Source organism: Colletes gigas, unplaced genomic scaffold (genome assembly GCF_013123115.1).
Source record: "Colletes gigas isolate AHSC1104 unplaced genomic scaffold, ASM1312311v1 Colletes_gigas_Sc00013, whole genome shotgun sequence".
NCBI lineage: Eukaryota > Metazoa > Arthropoda > Insecta > Hymenoptera > Colletidae > Colletes > Colletes gigas.
Window position 1 is genome coordinate 4,850,692 of NW_025106642.1, and position 15,636 is coordinate 4,866,327.

The window sequence follows — 15,636 nt, forward strand, 5'->3', positions numbered from 1 at the left end:
TGTCACTTGATTATTATTATTATTACACGGTAACGATTCCATTACTCGACACGTATCGTACCCGCTGTGCCTTTTCATTTAGCATTGTATTCAACATAAAATCGGATGTACGATATTCATTGGCCCGATAATTGACACTGTTTTCTAATACACGTATCAACAAATTTAACAGTAGACTTTTATCAAACTTTAATCATGTTATGTAAATTATTACTTGATATTTAAATTCATCCTTCTAAAGTGTTAGAAAATTGCAATTCTCTGATTTGAGTATTATGGTTATCATTGCAATGCTTATACATATTCTGCGTACGTTATAAGGTATTGGAATTAACCAAATATTAAAAGTTGATATTATTAAATTTACTCAATGTAAAATAACAATTAATTGCATGGTCTTTTATAGCATATTTATACTTGTGTTACCTAGATTATTTTTCCATAACTTCCTACATAGTTTTGTGCAAATTCAATGCACATTATCGCGCGGTTGCTACGTGGTAAAGTATGAATATATTAATTGGAAAAACTACATGCATATTAATGTTTAAAGACCAGTTTAACGTCTTGTTAGTTTCGTATAAAATGTATGGAGTATTTGCGTATAAAAATTAAGAATCTTTCAATTAATAGACCTTCACCTATTTAAGTTACAATTTCCATTGGGACAGACATACAGGTTTCCGAGTAATATTTTGCTTATTTTTGTCGAATGCTCGACGTCGTGTCGCACTTATTTTCATAATGAAGGTAGAGATAAACATTATCTTGCGATTTTGAAATCCAATCGTGTTTAACCGATACGTAATCTTTCCCGCAAATACGTTGCATATGTATACAATTGATTCTTTAATGAAGCACCTTGAAGACTACTGTGTTGTGAACTTATTATAAGCGTGTCTTCGCCAGCTGTCCTCTTATCTCTGTCTGCGTGACGATAGTTAATTAAGATACTTTCCAGTCTACCCTTTTTTGCCTGTTTTACTGTCCCGCTGACCTTTCTTTGACACAGCCCGAGAAGAATTTCTCTCGAACGTCGTCTCTTAAAATTTGCGAAACGATTTCGTTAAAGATCAGTCGACAAGATGGTAGATATTATTAATCGTTTAAAAATTTTTTAAATATCTACTTTAAAAACATTTTTCAATTTAGTATTGCTGTGTTTGAACACTGTTGTTGCTTCAATAAAATCTTGTATTTGTTTTTTTATGTAAAAATTACAGATACAGGGTGTTTCGTCATCCTTGGGAAAAATTTTAATGGGAGATTCTACAGAGATTAAAAAACTAAATTAAAAAGTTTCAAATCGTTTTAAAAAAATTATTTTTAGCTAATGGGGTCAAATACAATCTTCTTTGGTGAATAGACATACCCTCAAAATCCTACGCAGTTTCGAGAAAAAAATTCAGTAGGGCGAATTTTTCGGCGAAAAAAAATTTTTTCAAATCGTTATAAAAAAATTATTTTTAGTTAGGGAGGTCAATTACAATCATTTTTGGTGAATAGAGATATCTTCGAAATCCTGCGCATTTTCAAGAAAAAAATTCCGTAGGGCGAATTTTTCGGCGAAAAAGAAATTTTTCAAATCGTTATAAAAAAATTATTTTTAGTTAGGGAGGTCAATTACAATTATTTTTGGTGAATAGACGTACCCTCGAAATCCTACGCAGTTTCGAGAAAAAAATTACGTAGGGCGAATTTTTCGGCGAAAAAGAAATTTTTCAAATCGTTCTAAAAAAATTATTTTTAGCTAGGGAGGTCAATTACAATCTTTTTTGGTGAATAGACATACCCCCGAAATCCTGCGCATTTTCGAGAAAAAAATTCAGTACTGGCCGAAGTTTAAACGTTAATAATTTTTTAACAAAGCTTCTATCAACAAATTGGTATTCTTGATTTTCGTCTTATTTTGGCCTCTAGAATCTTGCATTAAAATTTTTCCCACGGTTGACCGGATACCCTGTATACATATGGGAATATATCGATATTAATATTGGATATCTAAAATCAGAATGACTTAAATATTAACAATTCGTATTATTATAATGTTATTACACAAAACTGAAAAGACTAAAAGATCCAAACGTACACGTGTATTTATCCTGAAGTTGCATGTTTCAATTAATTCCTGGTTACCTCTGAAAATACAGTCCCATTGTTCCAAATACCGTTCGTGCTTATTCAACCTCTTAACTGTGTAATTATTTTCCCAGGAGTGTCTGATTACTTGGAATTCCTCTCACTGAGAATAATCAGTCCCTGTATTTACAATACATTAATAAAATATTCAAACTTTCGGGAGTATTATTTTAATAAAAACACAAATTTAAATCAAACACTCGCGCTTATATTCAGAGTGTTCCAGATGTAAGTGACAAAAATTCGTCACCTTATTTTTTTCATTTTAAGAAAGAGAAAGGTCATGCATGACGTAAGAGTGTACAAGGAACGTTACAAATCACCAGTCTTTAACCATTGAAATTTTATATATAACAAAGAAAGAATAGCAGAAAGTTCTCTTGGATTAATTTTCATCAATTTAAGATCGTTATTATTCACCGGTGTCTCGAGTCGTCCACTTTATTTTATTTTCCAAATAAAATTTCCCACAAAAATCAGACTGAGGAACTCACATCGATTCTGTAATATAATTGTCACGGTAAACGTTGAATTTTCTCTTTTGAATCGTAAAATTTGTCCCATCTTCGTTGGTTTCTATCAACGAGGTTCAAGCTTTATGTGGGCGAGATCTCGATCTACATTCGCGCGTCTGTAACGTTTGGTAATTGGTACGTAAATGTAAATCTCGTCCAGTTTGCCATTTTCCACAGGGGGGAGGGGGCAAGCCACGAGATCGAATCTGTGGCGCTTATTCCACCGGAGCACATTGTTATTCCGCGGATTCTTAAGACTATTAGCGTTCGCGGAGCGCTGATAAAACGGTCGTAGGTCGGGAAAAAGGCTGCCGGCGTCGCGGCAACGACCTTAACAAGACACTGTGTGCACCAGTGACGAGCAACCCGTGGACCATACGTGGTTTTCCTCAGAAAAAATTGCCTCGAAATTGGCTCCCCTATTCAATTTACAAGGATCCCCGCGACACATTAAACTAGTTTCAACTCTGTTAAACCAGCAAAATCAGCAAAATCAAACAGGACTTATTGGAGTATTTAGTATTCATATTGTATTAAATTTTACCTGAAATATTTTACCTGAGTATTAAATATTTTTATTCATTCCATTGTCGTTTATTCGAACAAACAATCCCGACTATTTTCAAGTCCGATTAATTCTACCAGTCGAATATGAAATCACAGCTATCGATCGAAATTTGAGAATAGATACAAGTCAAGTATTTTTAGAAAAATCCATCAGCGTTTAGAAAAATTTTCCTTGGCTCGAATCCTTCGTGGCGCACTTGAAATACATTTCTTAACGTTAGCTCTCGATTCTTCATAGCGATGCCTAATTTGCAATGATTTCATGGATTATTTTACCAATTTAGTGTTTCAAAATATCGTCAACGCGCAATATTAATAATTTAACCATTTCGAGTTCGTATTTAAGGAATTACAAGTTTTCACTCTTTTCGCGTGGGTGTACAGCTTCCTCTTTTTTTCTCGAAGGAAATGCTCGCGTAATCTTTTCAGCATGGCGGTACTTAATAGCGAGTACAAATTTATCTCGTCGGACAATAAACTTCTCGTTTGAATTTAATACGTGTCGCGGCTACACGCCGTGAATTGTAATTTTACGTTTCTTCCACGTAGGTGTACATCTTCCTCTGCTTTTAAGTTCGCGAACGAGATGCTCGTGTAATTTTCTCGGCCTCTCAGTACCCAGCAGCGACGAGTACAGGTTTGTTTAGCTTAGAGGTCAATTAACTGCTCGTTGCTTGTCTAATTATCGCGTCTTTGTTTATTGGACGCTTCGCTGTCTCTTTTTATTTTCTCAACGCGTTAAACGTCACGTGTGCCGTATGTAACCCATCGCGCATGTAATTTCCACGTGTTAGCAGCAGGGCAATCGCTGGTTTAATTTCTTAAAAAATTATCGTTACGATAGGGATCGATTGAACTGGAGATTGAATTAGAATATTATTAACACTAGATTTACTATTGATATACATGCATTGATCGTACGTATATTTATTGATACCTTTCATGTTGTCGATTACCTTAAAATACGATTTTTCTTTTAATTAGAATTTAATTTATAAGTTGTTAAAAAATAATATTTATGCGTTCTGCAATTTTAAATATGGAATCAGACATCCGTTAAATTGACGACTTACGTAAATCTAGTGTCAACAAAAAAGTAGGCTATTTTTGTATTCTATTCTGAAGATCAGGGAAGAAAGTCGAAGAAAATTGATGTTTTTCGCTCTTACTTTACTTTCTAGGTGATTCTCAAGTCGCGAAAATATCTAGAGCGTTGATAAATATCGCGCTTTGTTTACACATAGAAAGTTAGATTTTTGAAGCACTTTCAGCTGACGAAACATATTAGTTTTTAACTTTCAAAAGAATTCCGAGTTTTTTTTTTGAGATTGCAGCTTTTAGTTTGTTTTTTATCAAACCGGTGTTTATCAACGATCATTGCATCTTATTTCTGGTTAAACTACGCAGCCCTGATGTTAAATGCCATACTCGAAATAGATCGTGACGAAAAATCACTCGTTCAGATACTCGGGATCGTTTGCTCTTTTAATTAAATCAACTTTTTCATCGGGTTTTTTTCCACGTGTCGGATTAGTCGCCGAGAGATATTTTACCGAAGCAATATGAGACATTCTCGATTTTTTAATCGAAAATATTAATCCGACTATTTTTATTACTATATTTTATTCTTGGTTAAGCTTGGTTAAGCTTCATAAATGAACATTTTGTATAAATTATATACTAAAGAAAATGTATTTTTATTACAGTTGGAAATAATGTGAGAAATTTTATTCGACAATTAGTGTCTTCTTGTTTATCAATGGCAAACACAAATATTTAATATATTATTTATTTTTAACAGTTTGTTCAGAATACTTTTGCATCTGCTTATGAAGCAGATTATATAATCATAGCTTACAAAGTTTTACATATTAAACGACCGTGCACTACGTTTCACCGTTATCCCCATCGAATTAATATTTTACACGCGTTATTTTTGTACGTATTGGAACCGGTCTCGGTTGTTTCTCTAAAAAAGTTTCGACCGCCTATAGCTAAAGACCACCCTACTGTATCAGGGACAAAATCAATACAGTATTTTTATCGCAATGAAAACAGTTTCGTTAGTACAGAACCGAGCACGAGCCACAGAAAAATTCCCATTTAGACGAAAATTTCATGCAAGAAAATTTCCTGTTCCGAGCAGAATATTTTCTCGCCCGTAAATCAATAACCAGAAAATTCCACCAGCAAAAGGCGTATCGCGAAGCAGGTGACAATGACTTTGGAAATAACGAAGAAATCTGTATTAAAAATCAACTCCCTGTGCTACGTGGATGTGTTTCGTCACCGATTGTTATTTTTCGCTCGAATCTCGTAAAACAGCGATCTGCCAGGTTGTAAAAAGGCTGAAATATAGTCGAAGGGAAAGCGTAGAAGCAAAACCGTTGCCATGTGCTTGATTTATCCGAGCAGAAACACTTGGGGTACCCGGTTATTGAACACCGAGGGGAAAGTTGGTTATTGACACAAGGGTTAAATAAGAATAGAAGTGTCAATTACAGAATCAAATACTCGACGGTGAACAAATAAAAATTTAATTGCTCGATCGAATAAACGTCGTGGATAAATTGCTACACGTTGGCCGTAGTGGTTAGCTTCAATAATTTCTTCTCATTTTTGGGGGCAAATTAAACTTACACAAATTAGTGCTCCTCTCAATCACAAATAAGAAGATTTTATTCTGTATCAAACTCGAATAATTTCTTTCCATTTTGATGATGATTCGAGATTAAACTTAGAGCTCTTTTCAGTTACAAAAAAAAAGATTTTATTCTCTATCAAACTCGAATAATTTCTTTTCATTTTGATGATGATTCGAGATTAAACTTAGAGCTCTTTTCAGTTACAAAAAAAAAAAGATTTTATTCTTTATCAAACTCGAATAATTTCTTTCCATTTTGATGATGATTTGAGATTAAACTTAGAGCTCTTTTCAGTTACAAAAAAAAGATTTTATTCTCTATCAAACTCGAATAATTTCTTTTCATTTTGATGATGATTCGAGATTAAACTTAGAGCTCTTTTCAGTTACAAAAAAAAAGATTTTATTCTGTATCAAACTCGAATAATTTCTTTCCATTTTGATGATGATTCGAGATTAAACTTAGAGCTCTTTTCAGTTACAAATAAAAAGATTTTATTCTCTATGGTACTCGAATAATTTCATTCCATTTTGATGATGATTCGAGATTAATCTTAGAGCTCTTTTCAGTTACAAAAAAAAAAAGATTTTATTCTGTATCAAACTCGAATAATTTCTTTCCATTTTGGGACAAATTAAATGCAAAATTACATTTCGATCGACAGCAATTAAACTTTTGCCATATTAGGTACCTCCACTCTACACGTGAAGATTTTTCTTTTTCTAAACATTTTTATTTCGTAGAGAGGGGGGCTTAGAAATTAGAGCAGGATGAATATGGTTTCTCTATCGAAGGAAATTAAAAAAAGAAAAGTTGGTATGATTGTAGGAGCAACGTCGACCGAATTGACGTTCTTTTCTGTTTTCTTTCTGTTCCTTTAGTCGGTGGTTGAATAACGCGCGTCAAAGGTACTTGTCGTCGCTCGTACACATATTCGCGCGTGTATCCGGCCCATGAATGCAGAATTCGAGATCAGTCCAGTCCTCGACTGGCCGGCCGGTTGAATCGTAAATTAGGTCTAAATACAAATCGCGCGATGGTTACGCGGCCAATCACGAATCTACGCTATCGAATAAATTACACGCCGGACGGCTCGTGTTTCAGCATCATTGCTTCGCCGTAACAATTCCTCGAAAGATAATCCCCGGAAGGTTGCCGAGCATCGTCAAGGATCGACGATTTCTGCTTGTACGCCTTGTTAATGGTTACCTGGTCGATTTAGAATGCCTGGAACCACAGACTTGCAAGAACAGGCGGATTAAATACCGGCAGCCTTTGACCGATTTACTGTTCGAAATAACCAGAGATCGTGATATCGAGATAATCGAATATCTTGTTAAAACATTGAATAACACGGCGGAAAGGAGCTATATTTTGTAGGAAAAATGTCATAGGGCAAATTTAAATGGTTTGAAACGGAGCATGTTCAGTTGTGTTCATTTTTAAATGCTCCGATCGATACACTTTTTTCTCCACTGCAAGTGTCTTAATGCCACTGTTTTAAAAGTTACTGCAATTTAAAGGTATCTTTGGCGATTTACTTGAATTCATTTTTCAATTGCAATTATTTTTGGTGCATAGACAAATTTTATTAACAATTTTTAGCAATAATTCTGTTAATTTTGTTAACTAGAATCTCTTATTACAGGGTACCAGAGTAAACCAGTGATTACGTAGATATTATTTTATACAGATTTGACACGTTAAATTGGAGTATTTTGCAGGAGAAAGTATCGTTTCGTTTATTTCATCCGCTCCAACATCGAAGAAGATTGCGCACCACTGGTGTCATTTAACTCTCTTTTTCGCCAATTATCCGACTTTAACCAACTAACTCGCTCTATAGTAGCGCTGCTACGCCCTTAATCTATTATACATTCATTCCGTGCATCTGCTTATGCTCAAAACTCCACGTGCATTTCTCTACTCTATTCGCATACGCGCACTTCGCTCGAAATCGAACTTAGATTCCGAACCACTCGATCTCTTCTGCGTTATTTCAAACGTACATACGTACCGTGTGGTGCAAAGTAAAGCAAGCTGTTCTCTCGGGAACCAATAACCATATGGACGGCAATTTTTCTTTTTAATCACCCGGGAAGTTAATTCGTTCGCAACAAATTCTTTTGGAGCGACTGTTAAGGGAAACGAAGTCAGATTTTTAAAAGTAAAATGTGTTGCAAATCGTTTAATATTTTATACAGGGTGTTTGGCCACCCCTGGGGAAAATTTTAATGGGAGATTCTAAAGGCCAAAATAATACCAATTTGTTGATTGAGGCTTCGTTAGAAATTTATTAAAAAATTTCAAATTATTCTGAAAAAATTATTTTTGGTTGCGGAGGTCAATTACAATCATTTTGGGTGAATAGACGTACCCCCGAATTCCTACTCACTTTCGAAAAAAAAATTCGGATAGATGCTGAAATTTTTGGGAAAAAAAAATTTTTCAAATCGTTCTAAAAAAATTATTTCTAGGTTCTGGGGTTAAATATAACCATTTTTGGTGGATAGACATACCCTCGAAATCCTATGCATTTTCAAGAAAAAAATTCAGAAAAGTGGACAAATTTTTGGGTGAAAAAAAAATTTCAAATCGTTTTGGAAAAATTATTTTCGGTTGCGGGGGTCAATTACAATCATTTTTGGTGAATAGACATATCCCCGAATTCGTATCCACTTTCGAGAAAAAAATTCGGATAGATGCTGAAATTTTTGGGAAAAAAAATTTTTCAAATCCTTCTAAAAAAATTATTTTTAGGTTCTGGGGTAAAATACAAACATTTTTTATGGATACACATACCCCCGAATTCCTACGCACTTTCGAGAAAAAAATTCAGAAAGGTGGACAAATTTTTCGGCGAAAAAGAAAATTTCAAATCGTTTTGGAAAAATTATTTTCGGTTGCGGAGGTCAATTACAATCATTTTTGGTGAATAGACATATCCCCGAAATCGTATCCACTTTCGAGAAAAAAATTCGGATAGATGCTGAAATTTTTGGGAAAAAAAAATTTTTCAAATCGTTCTAAAAAAATTATTTCTAGGTTCTGGGGTTAAATATAACCATTTTTGGTGGATAGACATACCTCCTATATCCTACGCACTTTCGAGAAAAAAATTCAGAAAGATGGATAAATTTTTGGGTGAAAAAAAAAATTTCAAATCGTTTTGGAAAAATTATTTTCGGTCGTGGGGATCAATTACAATCATTTTTGGTGAATAGACATACCCTCGAAATCCTGCGCATTTTCAAGAAAAAAATTCAATACCATTAAAATTTTTTCCCAGAGATATTAATATTAATATTTTAAGAATGCCATAAGATTGCAAGTACACCATCGAAAAACTGAATATTTCTGTTTTCGAGATTCAAATTTGAACAAACGTCGAATGCATTTTTATACTTGAAAAACATGCAGTGAACGTGTTAGAATATCTCGAAGAAAAGAATAAGTTTGGGTGAGAATTAATATCTTTGGTTTATAAACACGCAGGAAACAATATACACGATAGGTTCGATTGATTTCGTTTCGACTATCGATGCGCGCGTATTTCGCAAGCAGCTTTTCGATATTATTCGTATTACTGTTCGATTTCACGCGGAATAATGGGGAATAACGCTGAACGTTAAGCACAAGTGTGTTGCTCGTTTAACGTCGCTGCGAGCGTACTCCAGTTTCGTTGACGTTTTGTTCGCCATTTGCTGTTCAACTCGATTATAGTTGCTCGCTCTGCTGTGTTCTTGCGTATCCGTGGTTGCTCCACAAAAGCTGTTTGCGCGGAAAGTTTACCGTGCCGCGGCCCAACTTTTATCTATAGCTGTTCCCAGTCGAACAGTGTGATACGATGTCACCTAAATCCTTGGAAACTTCTAGTTCCACAGGGGGGGTCCGTCGTAATGGTCGATTTTTCAGACACTCTCTGTTATAAAGCACCAACGAATTACGTTAACGTTCGACTTCCGCGTTGATATGGTACACTTTACCGCGTTTAGAGTCTTCGTTACGCAGCATATGTTTGTAACAAAAACGCGAACGGACTTATTACACAACTTGGTATACAAGTAAAGTTATAGAGTTAGAAAAATAATACAAATTATGATTTTTGAAAGAAAAAAATCATTTTTCGTATCTATTCGGTTAACGAGTCTGATTTGTTACAAGTTATTGATGCCAAGTTTCTACATTCATAAGATATTCGTAAAACAGATCTATTCTTTTTCGTGGCCATTCCTTGCACGAATAAATTTAAACAAAATTAAATAGTATATATTAAAATCAACACATTTTTACACTCGCGAGATATTCGTCAAACAAATTTTCTTTCGTGGCCACTGTAAAAACAAATTTAAATAAAATTAAGTAGTACAGTATTATTTTATACTGTTAAGGGGTGATTAGTATGTGTATGTTCAACAATTGAAACAAATAACGATAGAAATCCTTATGGTCGAGTGTGTAAAATTTATTTATTTATTAACATTACAAATTGTGCGTGGTATGGTTTGGGAAACACTGCTACAGGCTCGCAGAGATTCACAGGTTGTCGGTGTCAAATCTATTCAATCCTGGTTGGGCGAAATCGTGTCAGATGACTTAAGTTGTCGGTACCGCGTCGAATGAGTATGGATTATGGTTACACGCTGTGCGTATGAATACGATAGGGATGTGCAGAGATACATGATATTGAGGTTTACCGCTCGTGTGTCCCTTTAGTTCACGTAGTGTCAAAATCGATTTTCTCGAAAACAAAACGTCCTACGAAAACATTTCCCTCCACGTTTATTTCACTACATTTTATTTTAATCGAGGCGTAGATAAATTCATTCATACATCGACTGCATTGGTTGCCTTCGATATTTTTACAAATTATAGTCTACAAATAAAAAATACTCGATAATTGAATGAAATATGGACTTGCTATTTCACAGCATCAAAGTTTATAAGTCATCAAGTTTTATACAGGGTGTTCGGTCATCCCTGGGAAAAATTTTAATGGGAGATTTTGGAGGTCAAAATAGGATGAAAATCAAGAATGCCAATTTGTTGATGGAGGCTTCGTTAAGAAGTTATTAACGTTTAAAGTTCCGCCTGTAGAACGGTAATCATGTTGAGTGAGAATCACTGTCGCCATTCTACAGACGGAATTCTAAACGTTAATAACTCTTTAACAAAGTCTCAATCAACAAATTGGTATTCTTGATTTTCGTCTTATTTTGACCTTCAGAATCTTCCATTAAAATTTTTCCCAAGGGTGGCCAAACACCCTGTATATTAAAATCAACACTTTCTATATTTATGAGTTAATCGTAAAATAAATTTATCTTTTCTCGTGGCCATTCTTTCTAAAACCAAAAATTTAAACAAAATTAAATAGTATACGTTTAAAAAATTACATTAAATCTTACGTTATGGGGTTAAAAAGGAAGCTTTAGTTTTAAATCGTATAAAATTTGGCACGACCACGGTGAGATTAAATAGTACACGTTTGAAAAATGATTAGAAATTAAATTGTACGTCATGGGGTTAGAAAGGAAACTTTAACGCTCGTTACACGGGAATCCCCCTCCTCTTAAATCGTTCAAAAGTTGGCACGAACACGTGGGACGACCTAATACCGCGGTGAAAGGATCGAAAATGATTCACACGTTCTCGGTGAAACTGACGATTCGAATCGAGGCTTCGTTTCGTTCCGGACGGTCTCGAGCACAGGAAGACACCATAGAGGATCTGGTGGGCGCGCAAAAAACGCTTTATGGGGCTAGCGGGCATGTGGCGAAACCCATGCAGGTATTTCCTTGGGTTTCGGGGGCCCTCTTTTCCGTCCGCGCGGCGAAAGGGAGGGTTCACGGTCCTCGCGAGACCATTCGATGTGGGCGTGCGCTAATAACTTGAATTAAACTCGTTTCGTCAAGTCGTGCCACGGCCCCGAAACCGTGTATCCTGGCGGCCCGTTGTGCCACCGTCGACGGAAGAGAAGTATTACGCTCGGAATTCTTCTCTGAATCGACCTTCCTGCGAGCTGATTGCGTTATTATAATTCCGTAGACGCGGCCTCGCCGATCGACCGAGATCCCGTTGGACTTTCGATGGTCGATTATCGCGATCGAGTTTGCACAAAGCACTCGGGCGAGTTTCGATACCGACCGCCATCTTGGAGTCGGGCAAATTTTCATTCGCGAGCTACGAATAACACTCCCAGTCTCGTTTAAAGTCGTTAAAAAGATACCTCGTCGATTCTAATTTACAAATAAATTATAAAATTTGATCTATTCTAGCGAAAATATAATTTTCAACGAACAACGAAGGATAGTTTAAATGGCAAATTATAGAAGATCATAATTCCGAGAACAAAAAGTTGAAGCTGTCGTATTATATCTACAAGGTCTACCACTAATTAATATATATTTACATATATTCGACGAGGAATTTTGCTTGGTTTAGTGCTTGAAGTTGTTCTAGACCTCCGTGAATTTTGTCGGATCGAATTAATTAGAATTTTAATGCGCGATGAAGTCACGAGAGGGGAAGATTAATGTTCTTTGCAAGAAAGAATATATTTCTAGTGGACACTTTTAATTTGTTAACGCGTTGCATAGAATCGCGAAAAATTGAAACTGGTAATCATATATTAAGTGATATGTAATAATACATAATTTATTATTTCCAACAGAACCACTCATGGTCTCGCTAAGGGAAATATTTATTTCATTTTAATTTTTTTTTTTTTTGCGTGAGAATGTCGCGAAACTTCTTCGGACCCTAAAAAAATTCTTGCATAAAATTTCTATCTATATTCCCGTTATTTCGTTTACATAATTCATTCATTCTCATTCCCCGACCATAACTTTACATGCTGTTTACCGATTTATCTCGCGGGTGTACGTGGAATTGAAACAGAAAGTTGCGAACGTCTGCTTTAAAAACATCGCGAGGCAGATAGAAATTTTGCAAGAGAAAGATGACTCGGGACTTTTTAAATCTCTTTATTTCATTTTTAAATCGACGAGCATCGCGTGATAAATTCGATGGTCGAATTGTGCCGATCGAACACTCTCGATGACCATTTCTTTTCCGTTGTTGCAGGACTGTTGAAGTGCCATTGCGACATTTGCACGGAGACCAATCACACGTGCGAAACCGATGGCTATTGTTTTGCTAGCACCAGTTTGGAGAATAATGAGATCACATACGCTCGAAGGTAACGTACATGCATGAGTAGAGTTCGCTGTGAGATAGTAATTACAACTGACCAAAAAATTCTTTTCATCGTCGATCCCGCCGTGCCACGCACGGCGCAACGTGGAACTTTTAGAAAATTTTCAGCGTGCAATTTTTGCAAAATATTCCGACGATCGTGTGTTTATCGGGCTCTGCACGATACCATTGATGGGCGTGGAAATTTTTACTTCGATGTTCCTATCTACGAGCACATCGTGCAGTAATTTTCGTAACGCTATATTAACGACGTGCAACGAACAGTAATAAATTTCCATTTTAATACACACGTCCGTGAAACTGTGGCAACGTTTGCTTAACGCGATCGCGTTATCTCGAATAAAAGTAATATCGGTGCGCGATTATCGCACGAGGAAACAAATAATGTATTCCCGCTTCGAGTACACTGTAAGAACCACGTTTCGATTTAATTTCCGCGTTGATTATTAAACGTTACTGGGAATTCATAAATTATCTGCGAAACAATAAAACGACCGACCAACGGGTTCGGCAGCGACATTTATTTCGATAAAAGTCATCGTCGTTACATCATTTTGACGCCGTTTAAAATTACGCGCGATTTATCGAGTCGCGCATAACTCCGGATAGATTGCCCGAATATTTCGAGTAGGTCGATTACAAATGGCTGTTAATGATTATATTGAGTAGCTCGAAAAAGTTTTCCTAATACTAATTTAGGTAAAATCGAAAGCTTTTCTTGTTAACCAAAGTATAACTTAAAAATGTGTATTTTTCGATAGTCAAACAATTTTTTAAATTCGATCACTCTGACGTGTATTTATTTGGAAGCCCTTTTATGTTACAAAACAGTTCGATAAGAGAAATATACACGGCTTCGAGTCGCCAACGTAGTTTTTTTTAGCTCATGACCTTTTCAAGTTACGGACAACTTAAATTTTTTAAACGGATGTACATAATATTTGTTGCATATTTATTAGAGGTCGTCTGCAATCAAAATGATACTTTAAATAATGAGGGGGAAAAATAGCATCGAGATGGTGTATTTTTCGAGCTACTCGACGTATCAGCCGAATGTACGAATACTCGGACAGGACTAATTCCCACCGCTTCGATCGCGTTCACCACGAAAGGAAGTTCAACAGTCACGTTCTGTTACCGATCGATTTCCTCGTTGTAGTTTCCAGGAACGTTTAGCTGCTTATTTTTCAGTTTGGCCCTGGGAGGCATAATTAGCGCCTGTTTCGGGAGTTTCGACGGAAACGAATTATTGTTGTCGGCCAGTGGTCGCGTTGGTAACGCCTTACGACGACGTTTTCAGATTTCTTGGGACTGCGAACGAAACAGATGTCGAGAAACTTTGTGAGAACCGCCTCGATCCCTCTTACAACACTGAATTTGAGTGTCTTTCGTTTTTCTTCTGTTTTCGATAAACGCGTGGGGGTAGCCACAAAATTTGAAACACCACGCAGTGGAAAAAAGTCACGTGGAAATTCACGAGCAGACAATTTCCTCGTTTGTTCGTTGGAATCCTCAGCATTGCGAGATTTTGGTATTGCGATCGTTAATTGATTCCGTTCTCGATGCGACCAACGAAAAGATTCCGATAAAATTGGACAAAGTTCGAAAAGTTATTATCGATGGTAACGAAGGATATAAGCGAGAAAGATAGTAATAATCACGAACTTCGATTCTACAAACGACGAAACTTTCCTTTCCATTAAAGAGTACCCCGTCTAACAGTAGCGTTCCAGTCGATATCAAGTTGCTTTCGACGTTATTAACGAAACGAAATGTAAAAAAATAGAAATTATAGTTTTTGGTCGAGTCGATGAAAGTTGTAGAATTTGAAGTTCGTGGAGGCTACAGATTCGCTGGATTTAAAGTTGTTTTAGATATGTTGAATTCTTTTCAAAATTTTTGGTATCGTTTTCGAGTGCTTTTCAATGACTGGTGTTCGGAGCACACATAAGAAGCCACGATACGTTACGCGGTTTCGAAATCGACCGAGACGATATGCGACAGTCTGAGGTCGCAGACGTGCGGACGGGGCCTAAATGTTTAATGCGCCAGACGGATAATTTGGATAATTCAGCCGGAGATCGTATCGAAAATAGCACGACCGAGATTATTTGATTGGTCGAGACGTGAAAGCGGTACGAGATAATTTCCTGCTATCGAATGATTACGAAGTGATGCGATTAAACCGCGAATCGCGTTCAATTTTTACTCTGCCTTCGTTTTTCTCATACCGCGTCTTTAAATATTTATTTCTGAATTTATTATGGCCAGCGTTATTCTATTTCAGTTCCGGTAGATCGGCGCTAAAATGTTCGTTTTCGAAAGAATAAGTCCAACAAATTTTATCTTTCTTCTGTTTTTTGATTTTTGGCAAAAATTTTGTTAGAAATTTTATTTCTGGCGAATCAGTGATTGACGGAAATTTTCAACAGATATTAAATGCAATACAATAATCATACGAGTTTTGCAATTGCGTAATATTTTAGAGAAAAGATGGCCTCTACACTTGTACAAATAATTTTTAGATACAAGTTCAAAAAACAGGAATTATT

The 15,636-nt window shown here is 36.0% G+C and overlaps 1 protein-coding gene across 2 annotated transcripts in view; it reads left to right on the forward strand.

The window, feature by feature from the left end:
- The window catches only part of LOC122399433 (TGF-beta receptor type-1), a 50,378-nt gene that overhangs the window by 1,486 nt on the left and 33,256 nt on the right, over positions 1 to 15,636 (forward strand). For both annotated transcript variants that reach the window (XM_043400113.1, XM_043400111.1), the window contains exon 2: positions 12,953 to 13,067. In XM_043400113.1, coding sequence (XP_043256048.1) covers positions 12,953 to 13,067 — 115 coding nt within the window. The remainder of the gene's footprint in view (positions 1 to 12,952; positions 13,068 to 15,636) is intronic.